This window comes from Canis aureus, chromosome 9 (assembly GCF_053574225.1).
Source record: "Canis aureus isolate CA01 chromosome 9, VMU_Caureus_v.1.0, whole genome shotgun sequence".
Taxonomy (NCBI): Eukaryota; Metazoa; Chordata; class Mammalia; order Carnivora; family Canidae; genus Canis; species Canis aureus.
Window position 1 is genome coordinate 48,490,323 of NC_135619.1, and position 21,201 is coordinate 48,511,523.

At 39.4% G+C, this 21,201-nt stretch overlaps 1 protein-coding gene and 1 long non-coding RNA gene across 21 annotated transcripts in view; one reads left to right on the top strand and one right to left on the bottom strand.

Annotated features, from left to right (window-relative positions):
* Window positions 1-21,201, top strand: part of SIPA1L1 (signal induced proliferation associated 1 like 1) — a 375,082-nt gene that overhangs the window by 245,668 nt on the left and 108,213 nt on the right. For all 20 annotated transcript variants that reach the window (XM_077909830.1, XM_077909833.1, XM_077909838.1 and 17 more), the window contains 2 exons: window positions 4,273-4,403; window positions 9,294-9,482. In XM_077909830.1, coding sequence (XP_077765956.1) covers window positions 4,273-4,403; window positions 9,294-9,482 — 320 coding nt within the window. The remainder of the gene's footprint in view (window positions 1-4,272; window positions 4,404-9,293; window positions 9,483-21,201) is intronic.
* On the bottom strand, window positions 7,065-8,403 carry LOC144320138 (uncharacterized). The gene is made up of 2 exons (XR_013385712.1): window positions 7,746-8,403; window positions 7,065-7,597 (listed from the first exon to the last, which is right to left on the bottom strand). It is a non-coding gene; the product is annotated as an uncharacterized LOC144320138 (long non-coding RNA).

A 21,201-nucleotide genomic window follows, 5' to 3' on the forward strand; every position in this document is an offset into this window, starting at 1 on the left:
TTGGTTTGGGTGTGCAGTGTGAAAAATGAAGGTTGGGGGGACAATCAACCATCTATGGATAAAATGTTAATATCTCTCCCTTTAAACACAGGGAAGCCGTGACTTATATCAAGGAATAAAGCTTTTGTTTTGATACAACCTCTATTTTTTAAAAACCTGATTTCAGATATTTTCACAGATTTCTGATTAAGATACTTCTAAATTATCTTAACCTTTTCTGGTAATATTAAACCAATCCAAAATCCACGTTTTTTTTTTTTTTTTTTTTTTTTCTTCCAGAAAATGCATAAATCGCCCTTCTGGCCACTTGAGCAATTTGAACTCAGTAAAGCTTTCTCTACGCATGATCTAGCTAGTTAATCCCTTTAGGCATCCAATTTTATTAGACTTTTGTATTCATAATATAATTTCAGAAACTTTAGGGAAGATAATGTTAATATAAAATGGCTAAAAAATTGAGCTTTGAAATCAGTTAAAATCCTGTGTTTGAAATCTGTTACAGTTGTTTGCTGGTTGTGGCTGTGCAGTGACTTACTCTCTCTAAATCATAGCTGCCACATCTGTAGAAAAGAAGGGAATACCTATATTTTCATGGTGGATACAAATATTAGAGTGCTTGGCAAAGTGCCTCACTTCCCTGCATTATATCATTCTGATAGAGTGTTTGCAGTATCGGTTTCTGGCATTCCAGTATGCTGGCACTAAAATGTCATTAGTTTTAGTGGCCTAATACCTACCTGCATTTCTTTTTTGTTGTTGTTTTAAGATTTTATTTATTTATTCATGAGAGACACAGTGAGAGACAGAGACAGAGACACAGGTGGAGAGAGAAGCAGGCTACTGTGTGAACAATTTGGATAAAAGCCAGCCAGTTAGAAGACCTACAAATATCTAGGCATATGATGCTGAGGGTAAGCCCATGGCAGTGGGATGGGAAAGAAGGTAGGTAGATTTGAGAGCTGTTTAGGAGCTAGAATTCCCAGGGTGTCTGGCATGGGCAGCTAGGTCAATGTCATAGCAGTTGTTGAAATCAGGACTGCAGGGAAAGCTGTGCAGGCTTCTGTGGACGGTAGTGAGTTCATGTTTGTAAATGCTCATGGACAGAGCACCTTTGGGAAGATGTGAAGATAGTGGGTTTGAGATGTCTATAGTAGGCAACTAGACTTTTGAGAGTCCTCAAGTTTGAGATTATGGTAGAAGTTCTTTCTGAGTGTGGGTGAATTATTCACAATGGGAAGAGGAAGGGCGGTGGAGTAAGAACAGCCAGAGTGCAGAAGAAAAAGCTACAGAAGAGTGCTGTCACAGAAGCTAGGAGGTGAATGTCTTTCTAGAGAAAATGATCGCCTGGGCCAGATGTTATGGAGAATTTGGAGCACAATAAGGGCCAAAAATATCTATTTGTTTTAACTTAAAAGTTGGTGTTGGTGGCTGTGCAACAAGAGTCAGGTTGTAATAATTTTAAGGTGAGGAACTAGGCAGGTCTTTCACAAAGTTGCCAGTGGAAGCAAAGACAGAGGAGACAACATGAAGGATGATAAGGAGTTGACAAGTTTTCTGTTTAAAGATGATGGAGACAGGAGTCTGATTCAGTGATGATGGGAATGAGCAAAGTAGAGAGGGAGATGCTGAAGATGAAGAAGGCAATTGAGGCATGAGAGTTCCAGGGGAGGTGGAATGAGTGAAGACCAGACTTTAGGTGGGAGATTGGGTTTGGGATTATAAAGAAAAAGAAGCAAAAGTCTGGCTCCAGGTCGGTTTGTGTGTATGATGGTGGAAAATGACACAGCTCCTTTATTTTCCATGTGGTGTTAGTGCTGTCATTTGCTAAGATTGAAGAGAAGGTAGATTATGGGACGGGGCTATGTGGAATGAGAACAGAGGACCTTTGAAGTATCTGCCCCAGGACAACTTGAAGGGAGTTGAGGTTACTGGCAATGAATTGATAGCAGCTTTGAACCTCTCCAGCCACAGAGAACAGCAGTCTCACCTGCCCTTCCTGAGGTCTATGAGGTGTGTTGGAGACCTTTCTAGAGTGTTGGATTCCAGTCAGGTCCACAAAGTGCAAAGAACAGAATATAACGCATGTGGCTCATACTCCCCTTTGACACATCCACTGTATTGTTCTGTTTTGTGGTATTAAAATACTCTCTGAAGTTCTTTAAGTGTGTTAATAAACCCTTTGCTTAAATGGCTAGGACCATTTGTTTTTCTTTAAGTTCTCTCTTGTTTTCCTTTAAGTTCTTGCTCACTTTTTCATACAGTTTCTGTCTCCTGCCTTTCTGTTTTCTTCCTTGTTGTCAGTTGTTCTTTCACATTGCTGTCTGCATGCAAGTCTTTGTCAGCCCTACACTCTGGACTTTGTCAACATCTGGAATGATCACACTTCTGAAATAAAGCCATGAACTTGAAGACCAGATAACCAAGCTTATTAAAATTTTATGCAAAGTAAGAATAAACAGTCTTGGAGTGCAATTCTCACAGTGCTGGGCTTTGAGGGTATACATGAGTGTTTGTACATAAATTTTATGACATCTGTTGGGTTGCTTCTCCCATTGTCCCATGTATGAGATGTTTGCTGCCTATATTCCCATTCGTTTCCTTCTTTTGAATTTCCATGGATTATGATAATGTTTTTGGAGAGCCCTCACTGTGTCATTATATCTTCCATAATCATTCTTTAGTACTTGCAAGGTAGCTTCATATACGCTACCTAAATTTTAAAACTACACAATCAGACATTTCATGCCGTTATTTCTTCTTATTCTCATGGATTTTCAAATACTTCTATATTTTATATGGGAAAGATATGTATTTTCAATTGTATACATTTTGTATGAGGATAACTTAACCATGTCATGACTCCGTCATCTAGCCTTGTCACATGTAAATGAGATAGGACCATGTGAAGAATTGTGAAGGTTTGAAAAATAAGTTATCTACTTTAGCTTTTCTGTAGTTCTGTGTTTTATGGACTTCCTTATCTGTGAACATCTAATTTAATTTTTTTAAAGAAGTATATACTTATTGTGTAGTGAATATCATTTAAAAAATATTTTTGTAAGTTAGTTTAATTTTGATCCTGACTTTCCATCTGGTCCAGAGGAAGAAAGTATTCAACCCAAGTTATTTGGAGACTTTTTCCCCAATCCCAAGGTTGTGCTAAGGTTTGGGGTCTTGAGCAGTGCCAGCACACTGAGAAAACGGCCCTGAGTCATCAGGCACCTGACCACACTACTTAACCCAGGAGAGACCTGTTATCCCAGCCCAAACCTGCCCTTCAGGTTCTTGGCTTTGCAGGGTGTCTCTAGTGCTCACTGTAGGGGAACCAGAGCCCTTTGTGTCTGCTGCTGTCTCCTAGGGGCTCTTAGAAGCTCTTTCCTCATAGACCCCACTCTTGGTGGGAGAGAGTAACTCACAGACCTTTCTCCCCTCTCCAGTTCTGGGAAGTATCATCATCATCATTAATATTATTAATTTGAGAGAGAGAGAGATGGAGAGCACAAGCAGGGGGAGGGGCAGAGGAAGAGGGAGAAGCAGACTTGCCACTTAGCAGGGAGCCTGATGCGGATGCCCACCCTCCATCCCAGGACACTGGGATCATGACCTGAGCCAAAGTCAGATGCTTAATGGACTGAGAGGCACCAGGTGCCCCCTGGAAAGTCTTTTTTAATCTGGGGGAAATCCCTCAATCCTCAAATTGTATTCTCAACAGGTGTAGGGTTGTTTTTTGTTTTTTAACAAAAGCTAAGAAGTGCTGGCACAAACCTTCCCTTAGGCAAGGAAGCCCACACTGTGTAGCCTATTTAAATAGTAGAATATGGGACAGAACACAATTTCTTAAAAAAAAAAAAAGTAGAGTGTAGTAAGTTGCAAAATAGTTTAAAAAAAAAAATCCTCTGTTCAGTGCTGACCAAACTTGCGAAGCCAAGTCTGATTTTATTTTATTTTTTTAAAGATTTTATTTATTTATTCATGACAGAGAGAGAGAGAGGCAGAGACACAGGCAGAGGCAGAAGCAGACTCCATGCAGGGAGCCCAACGTGGGACTCAGTCCCAGGTCTCCAGGATCACCCACTGGGCTGAAGGCGGGCGTTCAACCACTGAGCCACCGGGGCTGCCCCAAGTCTGATTTTATAACTTATTGAAGAATATTTGTTAAATGTGTTGACATTTTATTTACATAACTTCTGAGTGATCTGAACCTCAAACAGATTATAACATTTTTAAAGTGTTGTGTAAATGTTCTAATTTTGTTTTCTTATTTCGCCTAAGAACACTGGAACTATTTTGGGGCCGATGAGAATCTTGGTCCAGTGGCTGTGAGCATTCGAAGGGAAAAACCAGAAGAAACAAAGGAAAACGGATCTCCATACAACTACCGAATAATTTTTAGAACCAGTGAGGTAAGTTGCAAACCAGAAAGATTGAGGCTTGATTGGAATGAGGAGCAGCAGTAGCAAAGCAATTAAATTTAATAGCACATAGCTACAAATGTCTTAGAATAAACAATGGCTCTTTTCATTTGTTCTGGTGGTGATGGGGGTGGACCTAATGGTTAGATTTGGGTCCTTCCTTTCCATCTACCCTGGGGTAGATGCAGTGAATGAATGGGAGTTTTGATTCGGAGAAAGATACCGCAGTTAAGCATGGCCCCAGGAAACTGGAGCCTGCAGGATTCCAAATTGGATGTTGCATATCCTGCTCCGTGGGCTGCTCGGTTGGCTGGAAAGCACTGAGCCCCAGCAGCCCTACAGATGAGAGAGGGTCATCCAGGAGTTAACCGCCCTTCCAAACTGTTGCTTCGGACAGTTCTTGACCCAAAAAGGAGGAAGGAGACTCTTCTTCTGCTTCTACTTTGCCCTCTCCTGGGCCTGTTCCCTAGACTGTGAGGAGGCTTAAAAATAACCCTGCAAACCCGAGGCTCTCTCCAGACCGGCTCTTGGAGCTCTGTAGGAATCAAAGCACACAAAATATTTGAGTTTTTATTTTAAAATGAAATTCAAGTCAGAAAAGAAAAGGGAAAATCAAATGGCCAACAAAGCAGTTTGTTGTTGTTGTTTGTTGTTGTAAACTCATGAACAAGTTTGGGACAATAAGGTTTCTCCTTTGTTTTCTTTCTAAACATGTCAGTGTGAATTTATTATTGCCTCCCTGCGCCAAATGCACTTTAGCATTGTTGTTATGCATTAATGCCTAATACTCCCCTGAGGTATCTAGGAAATAATGGTTTTGAAACTAGTTTAAATAGGGCATTTACTTCATTTCCCCCACTGAATACAAGGCCAGGTTTCAGGGGTTGGCTTCACTTAGTAATTGGTCCTCAGCTTGAACTCCAGGGAAATTAAAAATAGGATTTTTTTAAAGGCATGACTTCAGCATCTAATAGGTTGTGTGTAGTGGTCAGAGAGAACTGAAGAGCTCACATGCTCTACTGCACTGTCTCTCCACACCAGAGCTGATCGTGAAGAGGGTAAATGCTTTCGTTGAGCATGAAAAGCACAGAGAACATGCTGGTTTTGAAGTTGGACGTAGGGAGTCGCCCCTTTCTGGCTTCTTGGATTTCTGTGAGCATGTTACTTTGCTTCAGGTATTTTTGTCCTGTTCTCACCTGTTTCCCCTCCCAGGGCCACTCCACTTCCTGCTGTCCTTCATGCCAGAGGTTGGAGTGTTCTAAGTGAAGGATTTCTTCCCCCATCCTGTCACTGGTCTGTTGCCTGCAGCTTGCTCTGCGGGTATCCCCATCTGGTCCCCGCCCCTCTGTCTCCAGCTGTGCTAGGTGAACGTGATCCCCCGCTGTGGTTGGGGGCTTTGCCTCTCCTACCTCCGTCCTTTCATCCCTTCATCCCTTGCTACCTGGACCCAAAGTGGGCCCATCCATCGTCCCTTCGGTCCATTGCCTTAGCCTTTGACTGGAACATCCAAGTCAGATGTTGCTCATGGTTTAAGATACCATCATCACTTGCTTTTATGTTCAAATTAACGTTTAACTGACAACTCTGTTACTGAAGTTGTTCAGGCCAGAAACTTAAAGTCACACTGGACTCTTCTCTCCTCCTTGCCTCCCAACCCCCAGTCGGGTATGTCAGCACAGCTTGTTGACTATGTCTCCAAAATATGCCCAGAATTCAGTCCCTTCTTTCATTCCCCCCCTTGGGCCTGGGCCCGGCCGCCACCACCTTTCTCTGCTCTGCGCCAAGCCCTGCAGGGACCCTACAGAAATGTAATCCCTGTGTGTTCTTCCTCAGTGCAGAACCCTTTAGCACTTCCCCTCTCCTGACTACAAGCCAGTCAAGGGATACTTGTTTTATTTCTTATACTTATTTCTTATTGTTGTTTTCTTATGCTCTGATATCCCTTGCTACTTAGGACACCATGCATGCTGGCCTCCTTTCCCCCTGGGCCACCTCCTCACCTCTGCCTCAGGGCTTCACTGCCCCCTGTTCCTCCTTCCTGCTGCATCTTCCCCTGGCCTCCTCCTGCTGGGGTGCCCTCATTTCCTCCTGACCTTTACTCCTGAATCACAGGGGCCTTCCCTGGCCACTGGATCTAACATTTCTACTCCCATACATCCCATTTCATGTCTAGTGCTAGGCTTTGTTTTTTTTTTTTGTTTTTTTTTTTGTTTTTTTTTTTCACAAACACTTCATACCATCTCACCTCACGTGTTGCACTTTTTATTGTGTTTGTTTTTTCCCTCCGCTAGAATTTAAGCCCCGTGAGGATGGGGACTGTTGTCTGACTTGCTCATGGCTACAGGTCTAATGCCTATAATCGGTGGTAGTGCTATCCCTTCCTCCCCATGGCCTGCCCTTCCCTCTCTCATGTGTACGTAATAAAGTATCCTTAGCTTTCATGTCACTTTTTCCTTTCCAATACAAGTCATCCTTAGATGTGGTCCAACTGTGATAGGTTACTGAGACTTTTCACAGAAATAAACTAACAGAAGTCCTTTGAGAGAAACCTCTCTAGATGGTTGGTCCCTGTCCAACAGGCACTTCACTCTTTCCTCTTTTCATTTTGGTAGAAATTGTAGAAATCGTCATTGTAAAACATAAACAAAAACATTTTTTTAAAGATTTTATTTATTTATTCATGAGAGAGAGAGAGAGAGGCAGAGACACAGACACTGGCAGAGGGAGAAGCAGGCTCCATGCAGGGAGCCCAAAGTGGGACTTGATCCCAGGACTGCGGGATCATGCCCTGAGCCAAAGGCAGAGGCTCAACCACTGAGCCACCCAGGTGCCCCAACAACATAAACAAAAACATGAACATATTTGTAAGCCTCACAGTTGATGAACAAAACCTGACAACATGTGAGTGTTTTTAAGCAAAGGTGCACAGGGAATTAAAAGGATTCTTGTCTTGTTTCTGGAAATCATTTAAAAAATCCAGATATAAAAATGAGTCATTCTTTTTCTCCTCTGCTTTGGCTTCCTTGAGGTGAGCTGCTGTCTGTCTGTGGTGCAGGATTAGCATTCCTGGTTTTGGTTTCTCAGCTGAAAAGACTTCCAGCGCCTGCTGCTTCCTGTCTCTCCGGCACAGGTTATCTCATGGAAGGAGGAGCACAGTAACTGGGTTGTTGAGCAGTTTCCTGTGACTTAAAACACAAACATACAAAGCCCCAGAAGCCATTTCTGCCAAATTCGGTATTAAGTCACAGGGAAAATGATTTTTTTTACACAAGTGTCATTTGAAAACAAGTGATTTATAAACGAAAGAAAAGCTATTAATCAAATGAATAGTACCTTGTTCTTGTATGGAGAGCAAGATGTTGGTAAATTTTGCTTTTCCTGCCATCTTCTCTCTTACCCATCAGTTGGCAGATGTTAGGGATTCGACTTCCCTGGTGATTCTTCATTTGGTTTCCATTTCCCTGCTAACCCTGTGTCACGTCCTCTTTGACTGATTTCCCAGAATGTCTTGTCTGCCTGCGGCTCCTTCCTCTTGCTGTTCATCTTAGAGTACACATCACCTTCCCTGTTCAGACAGGGTCTGAGGCTGCCCGTGGGAGCCTGATGGGGTGCACACCCCTCAGGTGCACGCCTCCCCGCCCCGCAACCTGCCAGCTTCACCAGCCACCCTCTCTTCAGATCCCGCTACATGACAGCAGTGGCTCTTTCTGCCCCACTTCCTGTTCTTCCTTACCTCTCCACCTTTCACTTTCTGACATTATTTTTTATAGAATTTCCTCTCAATTCCAGGGCCCCTTCTTAGTGCCCCCCTCTTCCATGAGGGTGTTTTCTTATGCTCTGAGCCACAGCGCTCCACTTCCTGCCTTGGGACCCTTTTCCACCTGAACATGTTACACTTCCCTCAGTAAACACAAGCCTTCTGAATTGCCATCGTGTACTTCTTCCCCCTGCCCTTTGCACACCCCACACCTGCCCATCAGCACGCACTCCTTCCTCGGTTAGCTCTTGCCACTCCTGCTGCAGTCCAGGGCCTCACCCTACCCCCTACCGGCTTCATGGGCAGGTGTTCCACATGATGGGTCACCATACAGTGTTTATGGTGTTTATGTTGTATTAACAACTGTGCAGCATGACAACGTTTTGGGAAATGAGACTGCTCTAGGCTTCGTATTTACTTCAACAGATCATTATTTCATAGGGAAATTTCTTTGCTTATGTTTCTATTTCATAATAATGGAAAGTATCTTAAGAAATAAGGGGAAATTGAAAGTGACTTGCAGTGCTATTGACTATGCTGCTGTACTAACTACAGTCATGGTCTTACTGTAGTAGCATTTGGGGATACAGATAGCTTGTGCTTGTCAGCAGTATGTTATGAAATTTAAAACTTTATCCTTCCCCTTATCTTTTGTAATTAAATAATCTAATAAAATTGTGTAATAGAATAACATAATGTAAAATAATTATGTAATACTATAACATAATGTAAAATTTTTTAAAAGGTGCAACATCTAAATCCTGAGCATTTGTTCTTCAGATATTTCTCTGGGATATCTCCTCAATTTGGTTAGTGGCAGTTTACAGCCATATGAAGACCTTGAGCTTACTGAGGTCTTTATGGAAATGCTTTATTTGTTCTTGAAGTAGGTGTCTTTGGAAGGCCTGATGATGTGTTCCTTTGGACTTGCCTGGGTCTTCTTGGAAGCCTTGGCCTCGTTTTTCATATGCAGAGTATTTTCTGTCACCCTCCTCATTCAGAAGCCTCTCCCCACTCTCAGGGGGCATCGCAGCCTCGGGTATGGGTGCCGTGTGGGTGCAGTCTGCGTGTTTGCACCTCTCCCACACCGAGAGAGGCCTCATCAGAGCACGTCTGTCTTTCAGCTCATGACACTGAGAGGCTCGGTCCTGGAGGATGCCATTCCCTCAACGGCAAAGCACTCGACAGCCAGAGGCCTGCCCCTGAAGGAAGTGCTGGAGCATGTGATTCCTGAGCTTAATGTCCAGTGCCTGCGGCTGGCCTTCAATACCCCCAAGGTCACAGAGCAGCTCATGAAACTGGATGAACAAGGGGTGAGTTTGGTTGCTGGGGGAAAACATTCTTGCTGCCCAGATTTCCAGAATACAGACCTTGATATTTCTCTTTTGACAAGGAAAACAGATACCATTTATTGCCAGGGATGATATCTTTGCAGTTATTTATTTTCTTTCTTCTTAAGTCTCTGGGCTCCGAACATTTCTCATTTGACGAAATTTTCTACATCCGAATTGATGGATTTGGTTCTTTTTTAAAAAAAATATTTATTTATTTATTCATGAGAGACAGAGAGAGAGAGAGAGAGAGAGAAGCAGAGACACGGGCAGAGGGAGAAGCAGGCTCCATGCAGGGAACCCGATGTGGGATTCGATCCCGGGTCGCCAGGATCACGCCCTGGGCCGAAAGGGGCGCTAAACTGCTGAGCCACCTGGGTTGCCCTGGATATGGTTCTTAAACTGTGTTCAACTCTTCCAGTATAAGATTTTCCAAAACTGCTGTGAGTTTTTCAGGTACTCTAGGAATAAGTAGTAGCAGTAAGAGTAATATATTCACCAGGCTCTGTTGTAAGTGCCTTAAATATGTTACCCCATTTACTCTCTCAAACCTATGAGAATGACACCATTATTTACAAATCCCCATTTAGAGATGAGGACCCTGAGGCACAGAGAAACGGAGTAGTAAACCCAAGTTCATGAGGTTAATAAATTTGGAGCCTGTGCTGTTAGCCACTATACCATGATATTCTTAAACACTTCAGTTTTCAAAAATCTATTTATACCACTAAAGATGTATTCTAGCCAAGATTTCTAAATACATAATTTTTAAAATTTGTGTCCTAATTAATAACAAAAGGAAAGTGCTCAAGGTTTTCTCACTTCCATACTTCTCATACCCTAATGTGTGGCCATTTGGTCAAGATGCAGATGGGTGATAGGATAATCCATACAGAGACAGCAGAAGGGTAGAAAATGAACCAATGGCTGGACACAACTTTTCTAATCATTACTCTCTCTGTCCATTCATTTCCCCAGTCAACCCAACTGATGTCCGTTCTGTACAAAGAGATCTCAAGTAGGCTCTGCGTGTCCATGTTTATAACATACAATTCAGACCACGTGCAGTGCTTCAGAAGATCACTGATGTAGCAATAAGCTTAACTGTTTGGACAAGTTGAATGTTGTAAATCCTACATGAGAACAGGTTATTTTATAGGAGGGAGGTATTTATCACCATTTCCCCTTTTGTTGTACCCATATGCAGTGAAAAGTAGGTGCCCTCACTATAGACATCTCGTGTGGTCTCTGGCCCATCTTATTAGGCCCTCTCTTAGTGATGAATGAATGCTTTCTGGTCCCATCAACATAGAAAAGATAAGAGCACTATATAGCGAGTTTCACTTAAAGCTAAATGTATTTAATTCACAAAACTGCCTGTTCTAAAATTACAGGCTGCTTATTCTAAGGGGATATTAAAATATCCTTTCCTTCATAAATTGATGATAATATGTGTTGGTTGTTTAATGGCTCTTCTCTGCAAAATTAAAATTTGGCAACCTAGGATAGTCTCCCTAGTTTTATTTTGGAAATTTTACTAGGCAGCAGAACTTAAGAGTTTAAAACCTACTATTCTATATAAGCAGCTCTAAATCTGGACTAAGGGGCACCACCCTCCTTGGCCTCTGTCTTTTCATTTATATCTCCATAGCTCTCAAAGCCAGGATTGTGCTGATAAAAAGCAGATGACATGCATACTTGGGAGTTTAGTCTGGGGAGTCTTTTTTTTTTTTGGTAGGAAATCTCATTAATGCCTTGGAATCATTTTGAGAAAATGATTATTTTGGTGCCTTTCACATGTACAGATTTTTAAAAAGAAATGTGTATATATACAGTAGAGTACACATTTAAATCATTGCAAAGCATTTTGTTTCCATCCATGTCATCATTTTAAAAAATTTCATGCTTTGTACATCCTTATATTTAAAAAGATTCATAGAATAAAATCAAGAAACTAGACTCACTGAAAAGATGCACCCATCTGCATCTAGACTGCATCTAGACTGCAAAAGATCTAGACTTCTAGATCTCCCCTTAAGTTTAATTTAAATAATTCCTTTAGTATCTTTTTTCCCTTTAAACATCTTACATAATTATGCTTGGAAAAAGAAAACACTGTTGGCTTCCTTATTCGTGACATTTTGCCTTTCAGATCTCTGGTGCTTTAATTTCTCATTTTACCACATTTATTTATTTATTTATTTACTTATTTATTTATTTAAAGGTTTTATTTATTTATTCATGAGAGACACAGAGAGAGAGAGGCAGAGACACAGGTAGAGGGAGAAGCAGGCTCCATGCGGGGAGCCCGACATGGGACTCGATCCCAAGTCTCCAGGATCATGACCTGGACCGAAGGCGGTGCTAAACTGCTGAGCCACCCGGGCTGCCCCATTTTACCACTTTTAAACGCTGAAATGAATAGAAGAACAAATTAAAATTATATCTGTAATATATAAAAGAAAGTATTTCACAAAAATAAAAAAAAATGTGTTTTTTATTTTATTAGGCTGATGTGTTTGCAGGAACTGAAGTTAGGCATTTTAATTTTTAGAAAATTTTAAGTTTTAGAAAATGAATACGTGCTTATCCAAGTTTTCACATTCTCCTTCCTGATATCCTTCTGGGCCTCTCACTATTTATTAATGCCCATGTCCATCTCCCTATACAGGGCAATAACCTAAGTGATATCACACTGTCAAGAATTTAGAACAGATTGTGGCTCAGAAAATTCAGGTCAACTTTGGATTGACTTTATCTGTCTTGGCCCTAAGATGTTCACTTATTAGATAATTAAGAGCATCATTTATGATAAAAACAAGGTAGACCAGTTTTCTTATTACACTGTTGTAAGCACTTCACCATGTCCCAATTTATTCCTCATTGCACCCTGCACAGAGGTTCTAATCATTGGCCTGTTTTATGGTTGAGAAGATGGGAGATTTTCTCAGCACTGTTTTCCCTTAAGAGTCCTGATCACTGGGTACACACATTTGTAGAATACTGCCCTTTGTTTTTACAGTTTGCAAGTTTTTATACCTTTGCATGTCTCGAATTATTTAGATTCTCAAAACTGTGCTGTGAAATATCAGGAACTATTCAAGCCAACTTTTTAATGATACAGCTAATAGTTACTTTTAAATTTGCCATGTCAGAGCCATTTTTCTTCATCAGTCATTTAAAAAACACGTTTATGTTATCTACTCAGTGCAAGGGGAATGAAAAGCCCCTGGGCTCGGCACATGATACACACCAAAGAACTATTAACTGTGGTTGATAATGATAAAATAATACCTTGTTAGTAGCCCATTACATGCACTATCTCATTTAATCTTTGTAAGCATCCCATGAGAGAGCTGCTGGTACAGGCAGGATAATGTTATGCTCACCATCATAAGTAAGCACAACTGTTTCAAATCTAATAAATGTTTATTGAGAACCACTCTTTGCAGATTGTTAAATACCATGAAGAATAAATAAGCTAGTAAGACACAGTCCTAACCCATGAAAAAGACAAGGTCATAAATTACTATAATGAAAGTCAGGTTTAATATAATGAATATAATAAGAGAATTGCAAACGAAGAGCAATAGAGGTGCAAGCCAACAGGGCCAAGTCATGATTGCTTAGGCCCATTCCCAAGATGGGCCGTGGAGGGGAAGAGGATTTCATCAGGCCAGAGAGCAAGCAGTGCGGTGGTCTAGACTCAGAACAATAAGAACAAAGCACAGAGGGATGAAAGCACTCTAGCTGAACAGGAGTACGAGGCACATGGAAAAGAGTAATAAAAATAGATATTTTTTTTATTGAGCAGTGACCAAGCCAGGTACCATGTGAAGCAATTTACATGAATTACTTTAATTAGTCCTCAGAACTCTTTGATGTCAGTGCTGTTAATGTTCTTGTTTTACAGACAAGAACACTGAGACATAGAGGCCAAAAGCCCCCAGCATTCATAATTAAGGTCTGGTGGAGGCAGGTCTTGAATCCAGGAATGCAGATTCCAGAGCCTACATTCTTATGCAATGCACCAAACACCCCATTCTCCTTTCCCTCCCATGAGTGGGAGAAGAAACTGTGGAAAGATGGCTCCAGACATTATTGCTGCTGGCTTGAGTGCCCAGTATTAAGTATAACATATTAAAGTACAATTGCCAGTTTGTAGTAGAGAAAATCGGTAGTCCTGTTTTCAATAGGAAATGTCAAGTTTCATGTTCACAGTGGTGGTTTTACCTAAATGAGTATCTCTACTATTTTTCTAGATAGTTCTTAAAAATACAAAGAAATGAAAATATTCCTTAAAAACTTACCCTTCAAGTTACTGAAGTTAAAGGGGAAAACGATCATATCTAATTAGGTCTGTAATATTTCAAGAATAAATGTTAAGGAAAGCAGCAATGTTTATTTAATAATGGATAGTGCGGATTCTTTGATTAAGGATATGGAGGATATTCTCTGCTGGCGTAGCCTATTCATTGCCATATTGCACTATTTTACTGAGGACAAATGAGTTTGACCAGCCACTTTCTTCTTTGATTCAGGCAGTTAGATTTAAAGAATGAACCATAAGGAAAACATTTTTCCCAAAACCCATGTTATATGAATGAAGTTTTGGCAGAACAATTACCATTCCTGAAATTTTATTCTTCGTCTAGATTATGATAACAGCTAATACACAGTTAAAGTTCAGGTGGACACCACATTGGTTTTAGATAACTCAAGGATGTATATGTACATTATCAGGAGAGAAATACACGTGACAGTCATCAGGTATCACTGGTAGCTTTATCTTGTCTATTCACAAGTAATTATTACTCTGCACTAGCTCATCTGTGTTCTTTTGCCTGGGTGAGTCTAGGTTTGGATGACTGGTTGGAGTCCTTTCCAGTGGTAAGATTCTGTGATTAACACAGCTGATAGCAGTAGCATTTGGAAGACATTTGACTATGGTAGGACTGCGGTTTACTGGGATGGAGGTGGGCATGGCACAGACATGCAGTGAAGACTCTGGTTCGCAGTCCAAAAAGAGTAATTGGGTGCAGATATTTCAGTCCTGACTTTCAGTGGTGTATTGTGTTTTAAATTCAGTTTTAATATAAAAATCTAAACTAGTTTCTTTCCTGTGGAATGTACCATAACTAGCTGATATCTTCGAGTGGTACAGAAATCAAAGTAATTAAATCAAAGTAATTATGTTTACTCAGAAGGATTCCATTCCTACTCTGTTCTGTCTGCCACCCCTTCCTACAGTTACCACTTTTATCAGTTTCTTAAGTATTCCTTTCTTTCTTTATATAGATATCATCAAATATGCATATAGAGACTTAATTCTTCCTTATACAGAATATAACATCTTGTGGACATTTTCTTTTTTCACTGAGTAATGCATTTTGGAGATCTTTCTATGTCAATATTTAGAAAGCTTTCCCATTGTTTTTATGACTGCATAATATTCTATTATATTGCTATACTATAATTTATCAGCTTCCCTATTGATGGGCATTTGGATTAATTCCAGTCTTTTCCTATTAAAAACAATGCTGCAGTGAAGAGCCTTTTTCTATATAATAGAAATTCATCTTAATGTCAAATCAAAACCAGGTACATTTTTTACCAATTTAATACCCATTATGAAGCATTTTATTTTTTTGAGAAATTTCACACATTAGGGATCCCTGGGTGGCGCAGCGGTTTGGCGTCTGCCTTTGGCCCAGGGCGTGATCCTGGAGACCTGGGATCGAATCCCACGTCGGGCTCCTGGTGCATGGAGCCGGCTTCTCCCTCTGCCTATGTCTCTGCCTCTCTCTCTCTCTCTCTCTCTCTGTGTGACTATCATAAATAAATAAAATTTAAAAAAAAAAAAGAAATTTCACACATTAGATTATTGTGTTTGTTTAGAATTTTTTTAATGTTATGTGAAGATAAAAATAGCTTAGGATATGTGCACAAATATAAATAATTTTGACAGCATCTCAGTCAGATTTTTTAAATAACTTTCCTACCTAGTATCTATGCCATTTTTAAAAAGCAATCTAATTTTTGTTAGTAATTCCCAATGAGGATAAATTTTCTAATTAGCATTTTTTGCTCATAACAGTGAATTTTTCCAGTCTCTTTGACATTCTTCTTAGGGGGCAGTATAGTGATGAGTCTTTAAGAAGTGGTTAAGAAAGTGGTCATGTTTATGAAGAACAAGCCAAAGTAAACTATCGGTGTGAATCATGAGGATTTTAAAAAATTAGCAAGGTCTTCATATCCAATAATGACAGAGTAGCTTGCTGCAGACCAGCCCACCAAATGAGAATAACCAGAAACACCGAACAAAATATTTTTTAGAAGTAAGTTTGTACCTTTGCTCCTGGAAATATGAGATAGATCTATTTTTTGCTTATTCTTCCTGCTAGTACAGGTAAAAACCTTGTACACTGACTGTATATGAAGCAAACATAAAGTGAATTTGCAAAGTAGAGAGGAGGCAGATTGACTAAGGACCATGGGATTTGAGGAACAACACAGTGGTCATTTATGAAAAAATGGAAGTAGAGAGAACTTACTTAACTTAATGAGAAGCATCTATAGCTCAAATCCTATTACTGATGAAAGACTTAGTGTTAAGAAGACAAGGATATACGCTGTCACCGTTGCTATTCGACATGGTGCTGGAAGTGCCAGTTAGCACAATAAAGCAAGAAAAGGAAATAAAAGATGTTAGATGAAGGAAGTAAAAAAATAAAACTGTCCCTATTTCAGGTGACATGATGGTCTGTGTACAAAACCCCCGTGAATCTACAAAAACTTCCTATAACTATGGAGATGTGTTCAGCAAGATTGTAGGATTCAGCATCAATTCACAGTGATCAATTTGATATCTTTGTTATTTCTTTTAATTAAAGTATAGTTGACGCACAGTGTTATATTAGTTTCAGCTGTACAGGGCAGTGATTCAACAAGGGTATACACTATGTTATGCTCCCCACAGTGTAGCTACCGTCTGTCGGTATTACAGTATTACAGTATTACAGTAATTACAGTACATTACAGTACCATTAACTATATTTCCTATGCTGATCTTTCATCCCCATGACTTACTCATTTCGTATCTGGAAGCCTGTACCTCCCACTCCCCTTCACCCATTTTGTCCTTGCTGCACCCACCCACCCCTGCCCTGCAACCACCAGTTTGTTCTCTATATTTGTGGGTTTGTTTCCGCTTTGTTTGTTGGTATATTTTAGATTTCACATATAAACAAAATCATATGGTATTTGTCTTTCTCTGACTTATTTCACCTAGCACAATGTCTTCTAGGTCCATCCATGTTGTTGTAAATGACAAGATCTAATTCCTTTTTATGATTATAATCATAATATCAGAGTAATATCCCATTGTATATGTATTCTACATCTTCTTTATCCATGCATCTATTGATGGACACTTAGGTTGCTTGCATATCTTGGCTGTTGGAAGTAATGCTGTAATAATCATAGGGGTTCGTTTATCTTATTGAGTTAGTGTTTTCACTTTCTTTGGGTAAATACGCAATAGTGGAATTACTGGATCATTTTCAGTTTTAATTTTTTTGAGAAACCTCCATTCTATCTTCTACAGGGGCTGCCCCAATTTGCATTCCCATCAGTTGTATATGAGGGTTCCCTTTTCTCCACATCCTCATCAACACTTATTATTTCTTGTGGTTTTGATTTTAACCATTCTGAGGTAATATCTCATTATGGTTTTGATTTGCATTTCTCTGATGAGTAGTGATGTTGAGCATCTTTTCATGTGTCCCTTGGCCATCTGTATATCTTCTTCAGAAAAATGTCTTCAGGTTCTCTGCCCATATTAATTGGATTACTTATATAGGGTTATTTTTTCTTTAGTGTTGAGTTGTATGCATTCTCTATGTGTTTTGGGTATTTATTAATCCCTTATCAGACATATTATTTGCAAATATCTTCTGTTCAGCAGTTTGCCTTTTCCTTTTTTTGATGGTTTCCTTCACTGCACAAAAGCTTTTTACTTTGGAGTAAAAGTAATTTGATTTCTCAATTTGATTTCTCTTAATGTGTGGAACCTAAAATTAAAATACAGTACCACTTACAATTCCACAATAAAAAATGAAGTGCTTGGTTATATATCTAACAAAACATATATAGGACTAGTGTGCTAAAAACTATAAAACGTTGCTGAAAGAAATCAAAGAAGACCTAAGTAAATGGAGAGACATGCCATGTTCATTGATTGGAAGACTCAACGTATTAGTGATTCAGTTCTCTCCTAATGGATATATAGTTAACACAATATCAAAATCCCAATAAGATATTTTGTAATTGTAGACAGGATTATTCTGAAACTTATATGGAAAGGCAAAGGAACTAGAATAGCTAAAACAATTTTGAAAAAGAAGAATGAAGTGGGAGAAATTATTATTCTTCCTGATTTTTAAGACTTAATATGTGACTATAGTAATCAGAACTATATTTTATTATTGGGAGGACAGATTAAGGGATCAATGGAACAGAATAGAAAAACTAGAAATACCATCCATCTCCATATATATCCAAGTGATTTTTAACAAAGGTGTAAGAACAGTTCAGTTTAGGAAGGATAGGTTTTTCAAGCAAAGGTGCTGGGATAATTAAATATCCACAGACAAAATAAGAATCTTGATCTAAATATCACACATCATGCAGAAATTTATTCAGATGGATCATTGAAATGTAAAACTATAAGAGTTTTGACATACTCTTTGGGACCTAGGACCTGATAAAGAGTTCTGAAACATAACACCAAAAACTTGATCCAGGAAAGAAGTAATTGAGAAAATGGTATTCACCAAAATATCATGCAATACTTTTTTCCTTAGACATTTGCTATTGTATGAGAGGCTTGAGGCTTAAGTCCACATAAAGCTGCAGATAAAAGTTAGGTGACAGATGAACCTTAATTTCATGAGGGCTACAGAATTCAAAAATGAAGCTCAGGAATCACTGCATCTGTAAGACCATCAAATTGAAATTCTGGAATGGAAAAAGTTAACATTTCAATAGATGTGTTTAAGAACCATATTGAGCAAAAGGGAAAATTGATGGATTGAGGATAAGCTATGAGAAAATTGTTTTTCTTTTCCTTTTCCTTTAAAATCATGATAAATGTACTCTTTAATCTCCATCCCCTTCATCCCCTTCTTCTCCCCCTGCCCACCTCCCCTCTAGTAGCTATCAGTTTGTTCTCTGTAGTTAAGAACAAATGGTTTGTCTTCCCCCCATTTTTTCCTTTGCTTTTGTTTGTTTTGTTTCTTAAATTCCACATATGAATGAAATCATATGGCATTCGTCTTTCTGTGATTGAAGTGTTTCATTTAGCATGATACTCTTAAATGCATCCATGTTGTTGCAAATCACAAGATTTCATTCTTTTTTTATGGCTGAGTGATACTCCATTGTGTGTGTATATCCACATCTTTATCCATTCATCAGTCAGTGAGCACTTGGGCTGCTTCCATAGTATGGTTATGTAAATAATGCTGCAACAGACATAGGAGTGCAGTTACCAGAAAAGTTAAAACTGAAGAATGGAGACAAAAAAGAACCCCCCCAAAAATATTTTTTTAAAAATGAGAAATACAGAAAACTACATTAAAGGCATTGAGCCAGAATGAAATACATATATGTGACGGAATTCCCAGGAGGAAAACAAAGCATTATTTGGGGTACAGAGTCAATATTTGAAGAAATATTGGTAGAAAGATTTCCAAAGTTGATGAAAGATAATGGATTAAGATGGATTTATGGAGCACTGCCTGCCCTAAGCACAATAAATACAAAGAAAATCAGGCATATGTCCATCAGGATACAAATTTCTGAAAACAGAAGAACAAGAGAAAAATTACAAACCGTTGGAAGAAGGACTGTAAGTAGAATAGAACAATTAGTTGTTAACATCAACCATTTGTTGTGCTCAGAAGCCTAAAGAGAAGGTAGAAGCCGGCACAGGTTTCTAGAGTGCCAGAAGAGTAACCCTCACAGTGGATATTACCCAACCAAAATATTCTTAAAAATGTATGCAAAACTATTTTATAGTGGGGGAAAAAATACCAGTGAGCATCTGAGTGAGTTCATGCAGAGATTGACTACAACAGGAATCAGGAAACTTGGAGATAATGGAAATTTTCTGTATTTTGATGGTGGTACAGTGTATTAGAGCTCATTACATCAAATGGATGCAGTTTATTATTCAAAAATTATATACCAATAAAGTTAATTTAAAAATTCAAGACAGATTTCTGCTTCCAGCTACGATTAAGAAAAGAGGGACTAGATTTATCTTTCCATCTGAAACAACTTTAAAAACAACTAGGCAAAACAATGAAACAGTGATTTTTAGGACATTGGGCATTAGGCAGCAAAGGACAGTGATCTCTGGGAGGTGGGCTACAAATTAAATGAATGGTTAGATCACACCAGCTTTCTGCCTGAAGAGTTTCCAGACCGCACTATTGGGAGGGGCATCTGGGAGAAGCCCAGCAGTGTCTCTGGGTTGAGACTTAATGTGAGTTCAGGGAAGCCAAGGAGGGATGGGGTTTGCAGAGGTAAGTAAGTACTAGTAAGTGTGCGTGCATTTGAGGAAGCTACTTGAGACTAAGGTAAGAGCCACCCTACAGGTTTAGGGGGGCAAATCCTCGGACCTCCCATAAGTCTGGGAAGAGTTTCTGCTTCCACCAGGCAGACTGCAGAACCTCATAGTTCATATGGCAGAGAGTAATCTCAAAATGGTTTTGCCTCAGTAGTGGGGCAAAATTATCCTCACATTAAACACTGCTGTTGTACTAATGAACAGAATTTAAAAGCACGAACTGAAAGGATCAAACTTTTTCCAAATAGCTATGTCCCAGAGCAAAGCTCAAGCACCCTCAGGGCTTTATGGCCCACACTCTGAGAACTGCCTCAAAATGAAATACTATGACTCATAGTGACTTTTAAATTTCTGGATTAAGTCAGACAACATGAAGATTTTACAGGAATTTGAGAAGTCAGTTGTTCTCATGGTCTTTGCCGCCCCAGTAGCCTTCCTGAGACTGGGACACTAGGCAAAAAAAGTTGAAAATGCAGAACTTCAGATCAGTTCTGAGAAGCTGATGCTTCATCTGTTTCTGTTGCCAGAGGGCTCTGACTTTATCATTCATCTTCCCAGAAACTCAGGGCTTTGCAAATCAGATGGCAGTATTTGTTCCTTTGATTCTGTTGAAATATCCACTTCATTAGAGGAAGAGCAATTTTGTGTACTGATGGTTCCTAGCTGTGAGAGCCCATGTCACTTTTGGTAAGGGTTTTAAGGATACTTTGCTTTCAAGAGCTTTATCTCAAATATAGCCTTTGTCCTATTGACCATCATTACTTTTTTTTTTTTTTACCATCATTACTTTTTATGATAGAACATTGTTGAGGTTCCAGACACTTCCAATGCTCTCTGTGAAAAGCTGATATGCATACAAGACTTTTGTATAGCATGACCTTGAGATTATCCAAAGCAATAATCCTAAACTGTGGATAGATACAACCTGTTCTCAGAATGGCTTCTGGTGTCATCATAACTCCATTTTGAGCATTACATGGAAGTATTATATATTCATATATGTAAACCCATACAGATGTGTTTGTGTGTGTCTCAAAAAAAAAATGCTGTTATATATATAACCTAATA